The sequence below is a fragment of the Notolepis coatsorum genome (assembly GCF_963971535.1).
Source record: "Notolepis coatsorum genome assembly, chromosome: 3".
In the NCBI taxonomy this organism is placed as follows: domain Eukaryota; kingdom Metazoa; phylum Chordata; class Actinopteri; order Aulopiformes; family Paralepididae; genus Notolepis; species Notolepis coatsorum.
The window spans coordinates 57,989,382-58,009,641 of NC_140167.1; the positions used below are offsets into that span (position 1 = coordinate 57,989,382).

At 42.0% G+C, this 20,260-nt stretch overlaps 1 protein-coding gene across 1 annotated transcript in view; it reads right to left on the bottom strand.

Moving 5' to 3' along the window:
• The window catches only part of LOC311224650 (alcohol dehydrogenase 1-like), a 16,547-nt gene extending 4,660 nt beyond the window's left edge, over positions 1-11,887 (bottom strand). Inside the window, exons 1-5 of the mRNA XM_084309722.1 lie at positions 11,799-11,887; positions 5,790-5,891; positions 2,244-2,385; positions 2,065-2,152; positions 604-823 (exon numbers count right to left, since the gene is read on the bottom strand). Of these exons, the coding sequence (XP_084165848.1) occupies positions 604-823; positions 2,065-2,152; positions 2,244-2,385; positions 5,790-5,891; positions 11,799-11,816 (570 nt within the window). The 5' untranslated portion in view covers positions 11,817-11,887. The remainder of the gene's footprint in view (positions 1-603; positions 824-2,064; positions 2,153-2,243; positions 2,386-5,789; positions 5,892-11,798) is intronic.
• Positions 11,888-20,260: the final 8,373 nt, after the last annotated feature.

Consider the following 20,260-nt stretch of genomic DNA (forward strand, 5'->3'; position numbering starts at 1 on the left):
TTTTTTTTTAAACAGATATTTACAAACACAATACCTAATCAAACCATTAGTAATAGACAACCTAAACACATGCCTGATAACTGAATAATAATAATAATGATGTTATTGAACTGAACAGAACTACACACAGGCTACAAACAGTGTAGTACAGTGTAGTACCCCCTAATAGGCAAAAAAAAATTAATAGATATCACTATGAAACTTTCCCAATTTGTTATGTACATATAAACTAAGAAAAGATATATTGCATGTTTTCTGAAATGTATGTTTATATATGCAAATGAGGCACTTCCCCATTAAATATGTGCACATTTATGGATGCAATAAGGCAAAATGATGTAAAATAAACAACTAAATGTGTGTTATTGACGTTTTATTGTCACTAGTTTCATAGAAGACATGTTTAGGAAGCAAAATATAACAAAATCTCAAAATCAACAAAAAAAGTATATTTGACTATTCACCTGCAGTGTCTCGCCTTAAATGAATAACTAATTTGTGACATGTCAGATAGAACCTCATAATTCCAAGGTCACGGAATGCACAAATACACCCCAGACACGCACACACGCACACGCACACGCACACACACACCACACACACCTTGGCGGTGTTGACAGCTGCTCCGTAGCCTGTGCAGACCCCACAGCCCAAGAGACACACTTTGTCCAGGGGAGCAGAGGGGTGGATCTTAGCCACGGAGATCTGGTTGACCACGGTGTACTCTGAGAAGGTACTGGTGCCCATGAACTGGAACACCTTCTGCCCCTTACAGGTAAACCTGGTGTCCGGATCCGACATCACGTCGTACCGATCAGAGGCCCTGCGTGGGAGAAGGAATGTAAGAACATAATGAACCGTATTGTCCCTTCGCTGCCCTCTAGAGATTTATATTGAATTCGTTAAACGTATCCTTTGTGTCTGTTGTCATTTGTGTGGGTTCAACTCATGAACAGAAAGATGTTTCTCCACTGGCTCTCACGATGTGCACACTAAGCAATGTAAGAAATAAATAAAACCAACAATAAATAATAACAATAGACAACAAGACGGTATATGGAATATTAATAGTCTATTCCACTATAGCTATATCTGCGCGATTGGGTTTAGTTCTTATTTATTTATTCACTGTCATTTGCAGTGTTCGTGTAGTGCTCACGATGCCTTGTTAAGTCATGACTATAAATGTAAAACATAATTGTTAATGATACAAATATTGTCGTATTTATTATTATTATAATTATTTATTTCTGAGGATATCTGTAGAATCTACGTGAACGCAATCACCATGATTTCTCCCAAATGAAGCCTTTAACCAGTTTAATCACCTTTACATTGTATATCACTATTGCACTTTACTGTTACATTTGCACTCTGGTTATAATGCCAAACTTATTTTCATTGTATTATACTTGTGCTGTATGATGACAATACATTTTAATCTAATCTAATCTAATTTTGTCACAAATTGCAATTTGTGCTACCTGTTGAATATTTCCCCTATAGGAGTCAGCACGAACTGCTGGTGGGGCGTTTCTGTATGCAAATTCAGGTTCATTTGTAATTTGTTCGTACAAACCTTTTACGAATAATAGTTACGAAGATACTTATGAACATGTTCAAGAATGAGGTCCAATTGTGCAAAAATCACTAGGGGATAATGATGTGGATAATGATAATAATGATGTGGATAATGATGATAATGATGTGGATAATGATAATAATGATGTGGATAATGATGATAATGATGTGAATAACGATGTGGATAATGATGTGGATAATGATGTGGATAATGATGTGAATAATGATGTGAATAATGATGTGAATAATGATGTGGAAAATGCCATTTGAGGTAATGATTCAAGGAGATGCAGAGAAAGGTGTCGCTAGAAGCACCTACATGACGAACGTTACACAAAATGTCCACGCGTTAGTAGTCTGAGTTAGTGTGATCACAATTTGCCACATGTAGCCCAGCATTCCTGCACACAGGACGCAAGTTCCTCAAGAAGAGAATCAGGCTGTGAGAAGTGGAAGTGAAGAATGAGTGTTAAGTGAACCTACCATCCCTTCTCACACTGGTTGGTTTTGGGACTTTTGCAGAAGCGGCAGTCCCCACACTGAGAGATGAACAGAGGAATCACCTTGTCTCCTGGAACACAGACCAGGTTCTTTAATGACACAAAACTCAAAACACAAAACATTTGGATGAGCAGATGTGTCTTTTGCTTCATGCTACAGACCTGGCTGGAACTCAGTGACTCCTGGACCCACGCTCTCTACGACACCGGCTCCCTCGTGACCCAGAACAGCAGGGAAGCCGTCCTTGTGTTTCCCCTCAAACAGGTGGTACAGGTCAGTGTGGCACACGCCACTGGCCACTATCTGCACTCAAGACAACAACACACCACCACAGCTGTTTAAGTGATAGTGTAATAACTGCGCTTAACATAATAATCTGCTTATAATGTAATAAAAATCTTGAATGCATAAGGTAATGACTTTTTACACGTAGTGTGATACGTTATTACATTATAGGCATGTTATATCTTTAAAAGTGATTGCCAGATTACCATGAAATTTGCTGTGCACATTCACGATACCAAGTGGACTATGCCCCGCCATATCACATGGTGCATGGGGTACAGTGATGGGGCAAGTTGTCACAAGTTGTCAAGATGTATTAAACATGTATTTTGTTTGCAATAACATAGAAAGAAGTAAGAGTGCTCATTTTCAGATGTGGCTTCAATCTATTTATCACTATAGAAAGTGGATTTCAAAACATAAGCAATGCTTAGTAAAAAGCAGAGGTGGGACCAAGTCATTGTTTTGCAAATCCCAAGTAAGTCTCAAGTTATAAGCAATAATTTTTTTGTTGTTGTTGTTCTTAGCTCAATTTTATTTACATAAAAAAAGAAAACCTTACCTTAAACCTTAAATACTACTGCTACCATGTATGTATATATATATATATATATATATATATATATATATATATATATGTGTTTCATTAAATGTATATACATTCATGAGAAATACTGATACGAATGAAATTATTGATGTTGTAAACAAATTCAAGAACAAAACTTCTCTGGATTGGAATGGGATTGATATGACTTTAATTAAACAAGTAATTTAATGCATAGCTGAGCAAATAGCACACATCTGTAATCTATCATTCAAGCTGGGCTCCTTTCCCAGTAGAATGAAAACCGCTAAAGTGATTCCGATATTCAAAACCGGTGAAAAAAATCTCTTGACTAACTACAGGCCAGTTTCCCTGCTTTCACAGTTCTCAAAAATTATGGAAAAACCTTTTGTTGTACGTTTGGACAGTTTAGTGGAAAAATTTGAGTTTCTCACAGATAGTCAATAATGGTTTTAGAACGAATCGATCAACCTTAATGGCGCTAATGGATCTTGTGGAAGAACTAATTAGTACAATTGATAATAAGAAGTTTGCATTAGGTATATTAATATCTGAAGAAAGCATTCAATACAATTGATCATGAGATTCTGTTAAAAAAAACTGGAAAGGTTTGGGATTAGAGGGGTAGGGCTACTCTGGTTAAAAGGTTATATAGAACATATATAGGCAACAATTTGTGCAGATAGGGGAATATAGGTCTTCACTTTCAGACATTACATACAAGGGTCAATTGTAGGACCTAAATAGTTTTTACTATACATTAACTCATTGGACGCCACCGCTTAAGTGCGCCAGAGGGCGGTAGAGCGCCACCGCTTTAATCAATGGGAGGAGTGGGAGATTTGCGAGTGCTTAAAATATATCTTAAATTATGGCTATGGGTCTAATACACTCGTCGATTATCAGTGAGTTGCTTGCAGTCAACATGTACAAAACGGATTGTTTTTTCATCTGTACATTTCCGTTTTATACCGTTTTGAATATGAGTATAGTTTTGGTGATTTCTAGTAATTCCAGAGAAAGACGCGATAATAGCCCTTTAGTGGAATACACAAAACACGTTGTCATTTTTCGGCTGATTATCGAATCTTCCTGAAATCAACGCTAGATCATCATTATTGTCCTTCATCGTGCACGCATGCAATGTTGTTTAGACCGGCTTAGATGTTGTGAAGTTGTGGTTTGATATAAATAAATTATCTCTGAATAAGAAATTCATGGTTTTTGGGAAACGGAACCTACATTTGAATAACAAAGAATTATAAAAAATGTATAGCGTTAGCTTGGAAAGAGTATATGAGAACACATTCTTAGGAGTCATAATCAACCACAATTTCAGCTGGAAACCCCATGTCAACCATGTCAGTTTGGGGTAATACCTACAAGAGCACCCTATAGGCAATAAGCACCATGCAAAAAAGAGCAATCAGAATAGTGAATAATGTAGGATATTATGAACACACCAATGGACTATTTCTAAAATCACAGACATTGAAATTGAGGGATTTAGTGGAATTCAAAACTGCACAAATAGTGTATAAAGCAAGACATAATCTACTACCAGGCAACATCCAAAATATTTTAAACTTAAAACAGCTGACTGTACACACCACTATAAAAAGCATGTGCATATCTGTCTGTGGGGTGAAGTTGTGGAATCGTCTAACCGAGGAGTAAAAGAAAGTAAAAATACTGCTAATTTCAAAAGGAAGTAGGCCTACATACCTTATTCTTGAGAAGTATGCCGTGGATGGTTAACAGAGTGTTTAGAATAAAATTGATTAGATCAATTGTTAAAAAAAATTATTGCTGATTGTTGTTAATTATTATAATTTTTTGGTTGATATCGAAGATCAACGATAAATATAAGATGATGCACTAGGTTAGGGCATTAACAAGCTTGTAGATTCAGCCCTAACCTTTTCGGCCAACATGTAATTTGATTTGTGTACAGTATGTTTTTTTATACATGCTAAATGGCTCAAAATAAACTTCATTCATACATACCAATTATTCGCCTGTTCTATTCTCCATCTATCATCCATTGCAACACTATATTATCACCGACATCCAGTTGGGGGATCCCCTTTAAACAGCCCATCTGAGGTTTCTCTCCTCCACGCCACCTGTGGTGCTTTTTTCCGCTATTGCTAGGTTTTCAGTGAAGTTCCTTATCTTTATTGGGGAGTCTGGGAGTGTCGCATATTTGGATTTTATGGTGGTTTTTGTTTTTGATCTATTGTGATGTTTCTTCTTGACTTGTACAAGAAGACTTGTACAGTCCATGGGGGCTATTCCATGTGATCTCGGGCTATACAAATACATTTGATTTGATTTGATTTGATTTAGAAATAAATAAAACCAACAATAAATAATATCGTAGAGAACAAGACGGTATATGGCATATTAATACAGTCTATTCCACAGTAGCTATATCCATTTCGCAATTATGCCGCAACAATGTGGAACGCCCTACCCACAGCCGTAAAAAGATGTGAATCCCTACCCACATTCAAAACCGCTCTTAAAGAGCACCTACGGGAGGCTGCAATTCGAAACTGGCCACCGTAAATGTCATATCGTATATGTCACAAATGTAACAGTACTATATACCTGTATGTCATGTATGTCCCTATGCCATAAATGTCATGATGTCATGTAGGCCTATGTTGTGTATGTCATAAATGTCACTATGGGGGACCTTGATGTAAACAAATTTGTGACTTGAGTCCGACTCGAGTCCAATTCACGTGACTTGAGTTCACACCTCTGATAAAAACTGTGACAACTAGCTCCACTCTCCCCTACTCATTGGCGCTATTGTCTCCTTAAATCCCAGTTTGTTTGTCTCTCTTACCTTTATACGGATCTCATTGGCCTGAGGAGGGGCCACTTCAATCTCTTCCATCACCAAAGGCTTGTTAGGCTCCCAGGCCACTGCAGCCTTGCACTTTATCACCTGGAGGAGAGACGCGGGATAGGGATAGCATGAGATATACATAAACACTCAGGGTTTCTCAAAACAACAAACATTTTCGTTGTATACTTGTGTACAATGACAATTAAAAGTCTATTCTATCATGCAAAACAACGTAGAAGTCCATACTGGACAGGTCAGAATAGAGTCACTGGGACATTTGGCCAGGGTAATTTGGTCTGATCTGAGGTGCATGGTGCATTGAGCAACAGAGAGAAACTCTGGTCATCAAGATGGCAGAACACCGAGAAACACCAACCTGCCACAAAGAGACTGAGCCCTGTAGACTAATTTAACATCAACCTGCCACAAAGAGACTGAGCCCTGCAGAGTAGTTTAACATCAACCTGCCACAAAGAGACTGAGCCCTGCAGACTAATTTAACATCAACCTGCCACAAAGAGACTGAGCCCTGCAGAGTAGTTTAACATCAACCTGCCACAAAGAGACTGAGCCCTGCAGACTAGTTTAACATCAACCTGCCACAAATAGACTGAGCCCTGCAGACCAGTTTAACATCAACCTGCCACAAAGAGACTGAGCCCTGCAGACTAGTTTAACATCAACCTGCCACAAAGAGACTGAGCCCTGCAAACTAGTTTAACATCAACCTGCCACAAAGAGACTGAGCCCTGCAGACTAGTTTAACATCAACCTGCCACAAAGAGACTGAGCCCTGCAGACCAGTTTAACATCAACCTGCCACAAAGAGACTGAGCCCTGCAGACTAATTTAACATCAACCTGCCACAAAGAGACTGAGCCCTGCAGACTAGTTTAACATCAACCTGCCACAAAGAGACTGAGCCCTGCAGACTAATTTAACATCAACCTGCCACAAAGAGACTGAGCCCTGCAGACTAATTTAACATCAACCTGCCACAAAGAGACTGAGCCCTGCAGACTAGTTTAACATCAACCTGCCACAAAGAGACTGAGCCCTGCAGACTAGTTTAACATCAACCTGCCACAAAGAGACTGAGCCCTGCAGACTAGTTTAACATCAACCTGCCACAAAGAGACTGAGCCCTGCAGACTAGTTTAACATCAACCTGCCACAAAGAGACTGAGCCCTGCAGACTAATTTAACGTCAACCTGCCACAAAGAGACTGAGCCCTGCAGACTAGTTTAACATCAACCTGCCACAAATAGACTGAGCCCTGCAGACCAGTTTAACATCAACCTGCCACAAAGAGACTGAGCCCTGCAGACCAGTTTAACATCAACCTGCCACAAAGAGACTGAGCCCTGCAGACTAATTTAACATCAACCTGCCACAAAGAGACTGAGCCCTGCAGACTAATTTAACATCAACCTGCCACAAAGAGACTGAGCCCTGCAGACTAGTTTAACATCAACCTGCCACAAAGAGACTGAGCCCTGCAGACTAGTTTAACATCAACCTGCCACAAAGAGACTGAGCCCTGCAGACTAGTTTAACATCAACCTGCCACAAAGAGACTGAGCCCTGCAGACTAGTTTAACATCAACCTGCCACAAAGAGACTGAGCCCTGCAGACTAGTTTAACATCAACCTGCCACAAAGAGACTGAGCCCTGCAGACTAGTTTAACATCAACCTGCCACAAAGAGACTGAGCCCTGCAGACTAGTTTAACATCAACCTGCCACAAAGAGACTGAGCCCTGCAGACTAGTTTAACATCAACCTGCCACAAATAGACTGAGCCCTGCAGACCAGTTTAACATCAACCTGCCACAAAGAGACTGAGCCCTGCAGACTAGTTTAACATCAACCTGCCACAAAGAGACTGAGCCCTGCAGACTAATTTAACATCAACCTGCCACAAAGAGACTGAGCCCTGCAGACCAGTTTAACATCAACCTGCCACAAAGAGACTGAGCCCATGTTAAACAAACTCAGCAAGACCGACAGCTTCTCAGTTGCAGTGGGTGACAATATTGTCACAAGGAAAGACGAAATTACCTACCTGGGTTCCATCCTAGAGGCAAATCTTTCCTGTGACAAAATGGCATCCAATGTAATAAAAAAAGTCAACCAACGAACTAGATTCTTGTACCGGATCTCCTCTCTGGTAAACAAGAATACCCTGAAGACTCTGGCAGGAGCACTCATTCAAGGGTACTACGACTATGTGTGCACCTCATGGTACCAAAGCACCTCAAAGGCGCTTAAAACAAAATTACAAACATCACAAAACAAACTGGTCAGACTACTACTTGACCAGAACCCACCTCACCCCTGCCCACTTTGACAACCTAGGATGGCCTAGAGTAGACGACAGAGTACAGCAACTTGCAATGGGCCTGGTCTACAAGATACACTATACGACTAAGGTACCCATGTACATATCAAAATACTTCCCAGAGGTCAGTGAATACCACAACCACTACACCAGAGGAAGCTCAACAAATCATGTTAAACCCAGATTCGGCTCAAACAAGGGACTAAACACGTTTTGCAATTATGCCACATCAATGTGGAACGCCCTACCCAAAGCTGTAAAGGAATGTGAATCCCTACCCACATTCAAAACCGCTCTTAAAGAGCACCTACGGGAGGCTGCAATTCGAAACTGGCCACCGTAAATGCCCAAAACCCCCACCACCTCCTAATAGACAGTCTCCTCCCCACCGCATGCACATATTCTTCTTTCTGGCCTACAATTACTCTGGCTTTGCCAGTGTCAACAGTGTTGCAAGACAGTCTGGATAGCTTCAAACTAAGTCTGCTAAACAAAGCTGTCCAGACTGTCTTGCAACACTGTTGACACTGGCAAAGCCAGAGAGAGAGAGAGAGAGAGAGAGAGAGAGAGAGAGAGAGAGAGAGTTGCAAGACTTAGTTATGTAATCTAAAATGTTGTTCAGTTCCACAAATTCCTGCTGTTGACATGATTTCTGTGCAAACCTCACTTGACTTTATATTGACGTATCACTGCCTCCACATGCACACACACACACACACACACACACACACACACACACACACACACACACACACACACACACACACACACACACACACACACACACACACACACACACACACACACACACACACACACACACACACACACACACACACACTCCTGCACTCGCTCGCTGCTCCCCCTGGGCCAGTGTGAATGATTGTACTAATGATTCTTTTTTTTATCCGCTTTTTCCTCCTCCTATTTTTCTTGTATTTTCCTCCCATCCCAATTTAGTCGTTATGCCAATTCCCCCCTCCCCTTCCTGGTCGTTGCGCGCATTTGCCCCCTACTTGCCGGTCTAGGGAGCCCTGAAGTCTATCACATGCTTCCTCCGATACATAGGAGACAGCCAGCAGCCTCTTTTCACCTGGCAGCGAGGACTCTCATTGGGTGAGTGTAACGCATGGGAGGGCACACTACCTCACCCAGATCCCTTCCTCGCTGTGCAGGCGCCCTGACCGACCTGTAGGAGTCGCTGTTTACAACGACCAGATTACCACTCACCGGCTTCCCTCCCGCTGACACTGCCAATTGTGTCAGTATGACGACCGGCCAAGCCGGAGGCACCGCTGACAGCTGGATTCAATACCAGTGTCTCTGCGGTGGTAGACAGATGCTTAGTCCGCTGCGCTACCCGGCCGCCCCTGTAGCTCACTGATTCTTGAGATCTGGGACAAAACATGCTTTAAATTGCTCCAAAAATTATTTCAATACTTGATGAATTTGAAATGTATATATGTTTGTGTATAGGAACAGGTTTTTATTTTATTTATATTTTCTTCTGAAATCAAACATTATTCTTCAGAAAGAAACTTCAAAAATATGCATTTTATATTAACCTAACATTAAAAACACTTCAAGCCCGAAGTTGTTGAAATGGTCCAACTTGGAGAGTCTGTCTGTTTCCTGGGGGCTGACATCTTGATTAAAACATAAAACTATTAGTTATTTTCACTCCAAGTCGCATTTGATTCATCATGGCAGCACCCAGTAAACAGAAAGACTGGACCTGATCAATAGAGGTGATGCTTTATTACAGTGTGTTACATTGTTAGTTACACTGTCACTATGATGTAATTACACAGTGTAATGTAAAGTGTAACCCAATATATTTAGATGTTATTATATAATGTATTTCAAATATATTGCATTATGTAACATTTTATCATGGGGACATTTCATCAATAACCAGACACACGTCTAGTATATATACTGATCCGATAACCTTAAAGGAGTATAGGAGAGTGGTGACTCTACTGACCTTTTAAGAGACATGGGCGGGGCATTTGAAACTGACATTTGAAACTGTAACTCTAACTGAAGCTAGATCATATTTAATAATAATAATAATAATAATAATAATAATAATAATAATAATAATAATAATAATAATAATAATAATAATAATAATAATAATAATAATAATAATAATAATAATAATAATAATACATTACATTTATATAGAGCTTTTAGGGTGCTGAAGGATGCTTTAGAATGTAAGCCAAGAAAAAAAGGGTCTGTTTTAAAGGACAGTAGGGTGTTGGCAGTCCGGATGTGTCTGGGGAGGACATTCCAGAGGGAGGGTGCAGTTATTTGGAGCTAGACATTTTCCAACAGTGGGTATATTCCCAAATTACCCAAATTCGCAATCCATTTTGTGACCATGCCCCTACTCCGAGCCGCTGAGGAGTAGTTGTTTTTTAGTTTTATGAAAATAGTGCCACCATGAGGCAAGATGACTCAGACTCACAAGTAGTATGTTTACTATGCATTTTTTCCTAATGACATCGGATGTGGCAGTCATATGGTTTGGCCTATCAAGATAGTCCTCAGATTCCACTGCAAGTTTGGTGTGAATCAGGTGAACAGGCCAGGGGGAGTAGGGACACAAGTATAACTAAATAAAAATAAAGAATAAAAGATTGTGGAAATTCCAATATGGCAGACTTCATGGTCCTTATGGCAAATGTAAGTAGACACAACTCTGGATATCTGTTTCATTACAGTATGAAGGAGCAGGAGATACACTTCTTCAGTTTGGCCTGATGGTGGCACTAAAGATTGATTGATTGATTGATTGATTGATTGATTGATTGATTGATTGAAAAGTTTATTAACAGATTGCAGAATGGGTACAGTACAGTACAGCTCAATGTTAAGGGGATGCAGACCAGAGAAAGACTTTCGTCTTGTTTACATCAGGGTCCCCCATTTTCAATTCATCATAACATATATGACATACATGACATACAGATAGACAGTACTGCTACATCTATACATTTATGACATATCAGATTTGCAAATACAGTACTGTTTGTATTACAAAAGTGTCCAGAAAAAGAGTGTATATACATTTTTCATCATGGTGTCACAGAAATCAATAGGCACCGCAAATTTGAAAAGATTAAAATAACTTTTCAATGCAGTTATTCAATATCACGTTTACACGTAGGAACTGACGTGGAGGATGTAATGAATAGCAGGAGTACAATAATGTAGAAACACAACATCAAGTATGAAATGTACAAACTATTAGGGCTGCTCAAGTATGTAATTAAATAAATAAATATCACAAACTATGCTGTGCACTCACTGCCACAGCCTACTGCAAACTAAACTGCCAAAATCATAATTTTAATTATCCCTTTAAAGGTAGACTCTGTAATGTCGCCAAACAGCAACCTTGATTCCAAGGTTCCAACCATGAACACATTTCCCTGTTGGCATGTTTTGTGCTGAAGAAAACAGCTCCCTTTGTGCAGCTAACTTGATCCAACATCTATAGGCTATAAACATCATCATCTCATTTTTGAGTGCATGTGAAAGAGACACTATTGACAAAGACAAGATCCCTACTCATAATGATATACCAAAAACAGCAATACACGGTTGTGAGCAGACAGTAAATGTGATGCTGACAAACATACACACTACTTACTTTTCCAGCTGTTGCCATATCTTCTCTCTGGAAGTAGAATGGAGTTAGAAGTAGTGGCTTTATGAGAGGAGGAGAGAGAGAGAATGAGTGAGTGATGTTGGACTTGAAGTTTAAGTACTGGCTGTTTGAGGGATAACACAAATATTAAAATGGGAGGAGTCTGGGGAGGTTCTTTGAGTAGCTACTATGATATGCCCATGGATATTGTTTAAAAAAATTAAAAGTTGTTTTCTTTCTGCAAAAATTCAGGTTACAAAAATACAGATGTTCGAACTTTATAAAACACTGCATGTTTATTTGGCATATGATTCAGATTCAGATTCTGTTTTATTGTTGCATCTTGTCATATTCTCAAAAAATAGCAAAATTCTTGGGTCATGCCCCCTCGACCTACAGCATGTCAATAAAATACACATAGAACAATACATACGCAAAAACACAATGAAAACCAGCATAATAGTGATGTAAGAAAAAGTGACAGTGCTGAGAGTGGTGATGTAAAAAGTGCACCAGTAGAATAAAATGTACATAAAGTACTTAAAAATACTTAAAATACTAAATACATAAGTACACACAATAAAGTCATAATTACTAGATAGTGTTCATGAGTCTGATGGCTTATATTTATATTTATATTTGATTGATATGAGTCCTTGAGCCTGCTGGACCTGGCTCTGAGGCTGCGGTAACGCCTCCCGGTTGTGTAAATGTCCTATATACAGGCGGACTCACAACCGCAGATTTTCTGAGCAGTCTTAACAACTCTCTGTATTGCTCTGCGGCTGTGAGCAGTACAGTTCCCATACCAAATGTGATGCAGCCAGTAAGGACACTCTCGGTGGTGCCCCTGTAGAATGCACGCAGGATGCTAGGCCCTATGCCAAACTTTTTTAGTCTTCTCAGGTGGAAGAGGCATTGTTGGGCCTTCTTCACCACCTGATCTGCATGGGTGTCCCATTTCAGGTCCTCTGTGATGTTGACTCCGAGGAACCTGAACTGGCCCACTCTCTCCACAGCAGCACCTCCAATTGTGATGGGGGCCAACTCCGTCTTCCTCCCCCTCCTGAAGTCCACCACCAACTCTTTTGTTTTGGCGATGTTGAGCGAGAGGTTGTTATCCGAGCTCCACTGTGCCAGGTTGTCGACCTCCCTCCTGTAAGCCGACTCGTCCCCATCGGTGATCAAGCTCACCTGCACGGTTGTATCGTCGGCGAACTTGACCACCAGGTTAGAGTGGTGTAAAGATACGCAGTCGTGTGTATACTGGGAGTACAGGATATATATGTCTTATGGCATATGTCTTTTTGTATAGGTGAGTGAGGGTGCTATGGAGTACTGTGGATATGGCATCATCAGTGGATCTGTTTCCACAATAAGCGAACTGGTGCTGGTCTAGTGTGAGGGGTACTGTATGATGGCACACATTTAGTTTTTTATATGCCTTTCGAAGCTCTTGCTTACTGGGGGTGAGGGCAATAGGGCGCCAGTCATTTAGGCATGTCACCTGATCACCCGGCCAGGGATCCTTTCACTTCATGAAAACAATATTCATATAATGGCAATATCGGAAACACACTTACATTGCAACATTGAAGATTCAGAAGTGCATATTCAAGGATACAATTTATTCAGATTAGACAGAAATGGAAATGGAGGAGGAACTGCATGCTATATTCAAGACCATATACCAGCTAAAACGATAGGAAAGACCTGTATATGGAGGGGGTGGAAGCCAGTGGCGGACTGGGACACAAATTCAGCCCGGGACATTCAGACGCACCAGCCCACACACCGGCCCACGCACCGGCCCACGCACCGGCCCCGAAACCGGCCCACACAACGGCCGTTATGAAACACTTGTCCAGTATTAAACAACCCAAGGCTGTGGCTAAGGAGTCAACATCAGGGAGACCAAATCTACACACCGCCCCTAGATGTGCACTCATGCACAGTGCACACACACACACACACACAGAGACACACACATACATATACCGTTACTTCCTGTCATTGGCATATGTTTTTTTTTTTACTAACATCTTAGTGCCTCATTAGCCTAGGGATTAAGGATACATGAAGTATTAACTACACCATAATAATATTGAGGTTTTGATCCATAGAAAAGGTCTGTGCTACACAATTTCAGTTCATGACATTAGTTGCTTGCCGTTTAATCAACATCGAAAGACCCCCCACTTCCTCCTAGACACCCATTCCAAGAGCTTGTTTTCTCTCTCTCTCTCTCTCTCTCTCTCTCTCTCTCTCTCTCTCTCTCTCTCTCTCTCTCTCTCTCTCTCTCTCTCTCTCTCTCTCTCTCTCTCTCTCTCTCTCTCTCTCTCTCTCTCTCTCTCTCTCTCTCTCTCTCTCTCTCTCTCTCTCTCTCTCTCTCTCTCTGTGTATGTGTCTCTGTGTGTGTGTGTGTGTGTGTGTGTGTGTGTCTCTCTCTCTCTGTGTCTCTCCCTCTCTCTGTGTGTCTCTCTCTGTGTCTCTCTCTCTGTGTCTCTCTCTCTCTTTCTCTCTCTGTCTGTCTGTCTGTCTGGACTGGGCTCTCTCTCTCCCCTCAGGGTCAGCTGTGCTGGACTGGGCGCTCTCTCTCCCCTCAGGGTCAGCTGTGCTGGACTGGGCGCTCTCTCTTTCCTCAGAGTCAACTGCATAAGAAGAACATCAGCAATCAATAATAATGGCTTGAATTCATACAGCGTTTTTCAGCCTTTTGAAAACACCCAAAGTAGTAGTAGTAGTAGTAGTAGTAGTAGTAGTAGTAGTAGTAGTAGTAGTAGTAGTAGTAGTAGTAGTAGTAGTAGTAGTAGTAGTTTATTCAGTCATCATCTCACACAATACAATATACACCATCATTTAACAATATTTGATTTTACAGTGACTGAGAAGGTACAGACTGAAGCAATGCTTATATAGCCTATGCCTGTCCTATATTCTTAACACAAATAAAAAATTAAGACTCCAAAACAGTATTCTAAAAGAAAATAGCAAAAGAAAAACAGTATTATTCACCCTTGTAGTTTTCAAAAATAGCTTTACAAACCATTTTCTTAAAAACCAAAAGTGAATTACTCATTCTTAACTGTATATCAGCATTGTTCCACAAAGCGCTTCACAGAAACCATCAAGCATTAACACTCACACAGTCATACGCTACTGGTGGTCGTGAGCAGCATCAGCAAACACAGCTTCCCTGTGGCAGACTGACGGAATCATGTCTGCTATTCAGCGCCAACCACCATCAACAACCTTCATAAATACATTCAACATTAATGGAATAGGCTAACTACCAACTTAGCTGTAGCAGTTAGCTGTTATATGCAATCACATTTGTTTAACTACGGGGTAGTAGTTGACCTAGTTGTTAGCTTAAGCTAGTTAGCTGTGGTTATCTACAAACATGTAGATGAGACTAATCGAGAACATGGCTAACGTCCGTGAGGCTCTGAAAGTGCGCACATCAGCATACAACACCGGGCTGGTGACAGGCAACATGGAAGAACACAAGATGGCAAGATACAACGTCAGGAGAGCAGTAATAGAGGCAAAACGGCGTTACAGGGATAAAGTTGAACTTCAGTTTGAACAGGCTGACTCTAGAGGCATGTGGCAGGGCCTCAGAACAATGACAGACTACAAAGGAACCCCCCTCAAACTGAACAGTGACATCTCCTTAGCAAATGATCTCAACTCCTTCTATGCGAGGTTTGAGGCTGTGAACAACAACACCAGCCTACAAACCACGGCAATGGGGGGGGGGGGGTCTGCTGATGGAGACTCAGTGTTCAGGGTAACAGAGCATGAGGTGAGACGGATCTTTAAAAAAGTGGATATCAGGAAGGCAGCAGGACCGGACGGCATCCCCGGCCGCGTCCTAAAAGTCTGTGCCGACCAACTGGCCCCGGTATTCACTGACATCTTCAACCTGTCCTTGGAACAGGCCGTCATCCCCACCTGTCTGAAGAAGTCCACCATCATCCCTGTACCCAAAAAATCTACGCCCGCTTGCCTCAACGACTACCGCCCTGTAGCCCTCACCTCCATAGCCATGAAGTGCTTTGAGAAGCTAGTGAAGGGCTACATCTGTTCCTCCCTCCCCATCAACCTGGACCCTCTGCAATTTGCATATCGCCCCAACAGGTCCACGGAGGACGCCATAGCCCATGTGCTGCACACAGCAGCATCACATCTGGACAAGAGGCAGGGGAACTATGTGAGAATGCTGTTCATCGACTACAGCTCAGCATTCAATACCATAGTCCCCTCCAAACTCATAGCCAAGCTCAGGGACCTGGGCTTGAACTATGACCTGTGCCAGTGGGTCCTGGACTTCCTGACGGGCAGACCCCAGGTGGTAAGAGCCGGCAACTGCACCTCCTCATCCATCACGCTCAACATAGGGGCCCCCCAGGGCTGTGTTCTGAGCCCCCTCCTCTACTCCCTGTACACACATGACTGCGTAGCACAGCGGAACAACAACACCATCATCAAATTTGCTGATGACACAGTAGTGGTGGGCCTGATCTCTGCCAACGACGAAAGGGCCTACCTGGAAGAGGTAGAGAACCTGTCACAGTGGTGTCAGGAGAACTGCCTCTCCCTGAACGTCAGCAAAACAAAAGAGATGATTGTGGACTTCAGGAGGTCGGGGGTCAAGGACTACAGCCCCCTCAGCATCGACGGGGCACCAGTTGAGAGAGTGAACAGTTTCAAGTACCTCGGAGCCCACATATCCGAGGACTTGACATGGACCACACACATTGACAGTGTTGTGAAGAAGGCACGACAACGCCTCTACTTCCTCAGGCGCCTAAGGAAGTTCCAAGTCAGTCAGAAGATCCTTAGGAACTTCTACTCATGTACAATAGAGAGCATCCTGACCGGCAACATCACCTCCTGGTTTGGGAATAGCACTGCAAAAGACCGTAGCAGACTACAAAGAGTGACACGTTCAGCCGAACGCACAATTAGAGGGGGGCTTCCCACCCTCCAGAACATTTACAACAAGCGGTGCAAGGGGAAGGCTAAGAGAATTATTAAGGACTCGAGCCACCCGAACAACTGCCTCTTTGAACTGCTGCCGTCAGGCAAGCGATACCGGAGTCTTATGGCGAGCACAGAAAGACTCAGAAGGAGCTTCTATCCCCAGGCCATCAGGCTGCTAAACGAACAATAATCGCTAAACGAACAATAATCACTATGCAACAACCATCAAATGCACACAGCACACACACCCACACGCACACACTCACTCAAACAAACAACACACTGCAGCACCCACTCTCCACACTTTAGATCACACAAACACACTTACACTTTATATTTATTGATAAAGGATTTGCACTACAACTCGTACACCTACTGTGAATTGTACCTAAACTGCACCTCGTCCATTTATGCCTTGCACTATATAGTATTGTATATTAGTACACTGCACAGTATTGTATATTGTATGGTAACTACGTCTACGAACATTGTACATATGTCTAAACTGAACACTGTGACCTCTTTTTTTACTTCTAATTTTTACTATTTTTACTATGTTTTTATTTCATACTTATCTTGTCATGCACAGTCTCTGGAGCGCAACAGTAAGAAGCATTTTGTACAAAAGTATTCTGTACTTCTGTATGACAACTATTAAAGAAACTTGAAACTTGAAACTTGAACTGTTGGGAATTCTAAGGTACATCTTATTTAAGCATGTAAAATGGCAACTAATCAATTCAATCAATTAGATTACCAATATTATATCAACATGAAAATTTGAAAGGGAACATAATAGTATTTTATTTGAGTATTTACTATTATAATATTAGTAGCCAATTAATTTGCAGCCCGTCCTAGGTTCTGATTGGCTCTCTAGGTTAGCACTTTAGCTTCTGATGCTGTGGTGGGCACTAGTCCTAACATTGCTAACTAAACTTTTAGTCAGAGAAAAAACGTCACGAGTCACGACTATTTACGTCCACGTGCTGTAAGGAATCAGGAATACGGAAAGCACATTGTCTTGTAATAGAATGACTGAAATCACTGCAAGAACTAGTATAGGCTAGCTAGCCCTCATGAACCGGCACACACCAACAGTAGAATATGCACTAGGCTACTGCACGCACCTGTCCTTCCACTTGAACTTCATCATCATTAGCAGCAGCAGCTACTCTAACGCCAGCCCTTCCTCTACTAAACATGTCTGTAATTTTAGAACATTGTTCTGCGTCTTTTACTAGCAATTCTAGCTTTTTCAGCTCCACCCTTTCTTTTTTTGCATTCTCCATTTCTGCGCTTCTAGGCCTACTCGCGGTTGGGAGGAAACGTGAATCTCATTCACTGATGTCTCATGTCTCATTCAAGACTGGCTAACAAAAGCATGTCTTTCACTTAACACCAAGAAAACAGTGTGTATGATGTTCACAAAGTCACCAGTAGAGGTCACTCACTCTAATGTGTTTCTGGGAGAGGCGGAGCTGGACATTGTACATTAATTCAAGTATCTTGGGGTCACATTGACCTTCAAAAAGTAATGTGAAGAAAGTGACAAACACAGTCAAGTTTAACATCGAAAACTTCAGGCAGATCAGGCCCTGCCTGCCAGTTAATGCTGCAAGGATGTTTCTGCATTCAATGATTTTATCACACATCGAGTACTGTTTTATCAACTGGTCTCTTTCATATGTCACTACTCTTACACCAATAGAATTACTCTACAAAAAAGCCATAAAAGTATTTGATAGGAAACCAATTTCATTTCATCACTGTAATGTTTTAGAAAAACATAACATGCTAAGTTTAGAGAATTTCCAAGTTTTCAAATATACTTGCTTCATGTACAAGGTTCTGCATGGACTTGCCCCTCCCCCATTGAATGAGTTCATCCAACAGAAAGCAGACACTGGCATTACCACCAGGGCCATCAGTAGAGGGGACTGTAAGGTGCCTTTTCGGTATACTACCATTGCAAAAACTGTGTTCTCTGTTAAAAGTGGTAACTACTGGAATAGCCTACCAGTTGTGATTAGAGAGTGCCCTACATACTCCATGTTCAAGACCCATCTTAAACTGCATCTTAAGGCAAACCAGAACTGTGATCATTTTTAATCTGATTTAGTTTATGCAACTTGTTTATTGATTTATTGCCGGCCCACACACTGGCCCACACACCGGCCCACATAATGGCCCACACACCGGCCCACATACGGCCCACACACTGGCCCACACACTACACCGGCCCACACACTACACCGGCCCACACACTACACCGGCCCACACACCGGCCCACACACTGGCCCACACACTGGCCCACACACCGGTACACACACTGGCCCACATTAGTGGCCCATACACCGACTCACACACCGGCCCACACACCGGCCCACACACTGGCCCACATTAGTGGCCCACACACCGACTCACACACTGGCCCACACACCGACTCACACACCGGCCCACACACCGGCCCACAGACTGGCCCACATACTGGCCCACACACCGGCCCACACACCGACCCACATACTGGCCCACACACCGGCACACACACTGGCCCACATTAGTGGCCCACACACGACTCACACACTGGCCCACACACCGGCCCACAGACTGGCCCACATACTGGCCCACACACCGGCCCACACACCGTCCCACATACTGGCCCACACACCGGCCCACACACTGGCCCACATTAGTGGCCCACACACCGACTCACACACTGGCCCACACACTGGCCCACACACTGGCCCACACACCGGCCCACATTAGTGGCCCACACACTGGCCCACACACTGGCCCACAAAAAAAAAAAAAAAAAAAAAAAAAAAAAAGTATAAAAAAAAAAGTTTTTTTTTTTTTTTTTTTTTTTTGGACCAGCCCACTTTGGTTCCGGCCCATCGGGATTCGTCCCGAACGTCCCGATGGCCAGTCCGCCACTGGTGGAAGCTATTTGGCTCCAGGTTCACTTGCCTCATTTAAAACCTATATTGATATGCTGTTGCTACAGACCACCAGGTACTAATATTGAATATTTTGATACGATTTGTAATATGATACATAACGCCACGGATTCCGACCAGGAACTACTTTTGGCTGCAGATATGAATATTAATTGGTTTGATAGTAATTGTTTTTTGAAAAGAAGGCTAATCAATGCAGCTTCTGTTTGCAAAGTCACAGAGCATGAACCTCCCAACCAGAATACATATTAATCAAGATGGTTCTAGGTCATCAACTTGTATTGATTACTTCATCACTAATGCTCCTAAAAAATGCTCAAATGTAATTTCTGTTGCTGTGGGTTTTAGTGATCACAACTTAATTGCATTAACTTGGAAAGCAAAAATACCCAAAAGTGGGCAGATGATAATTAATAAGTGTATGTATAAGGCTTTCTCAGAGGAGAAGTTTTTAGAAGATTTAAAAGAGGTGAATTGGGAGGTTGTGCTTGAGGGATACAGAGGTTGCATTGTCAT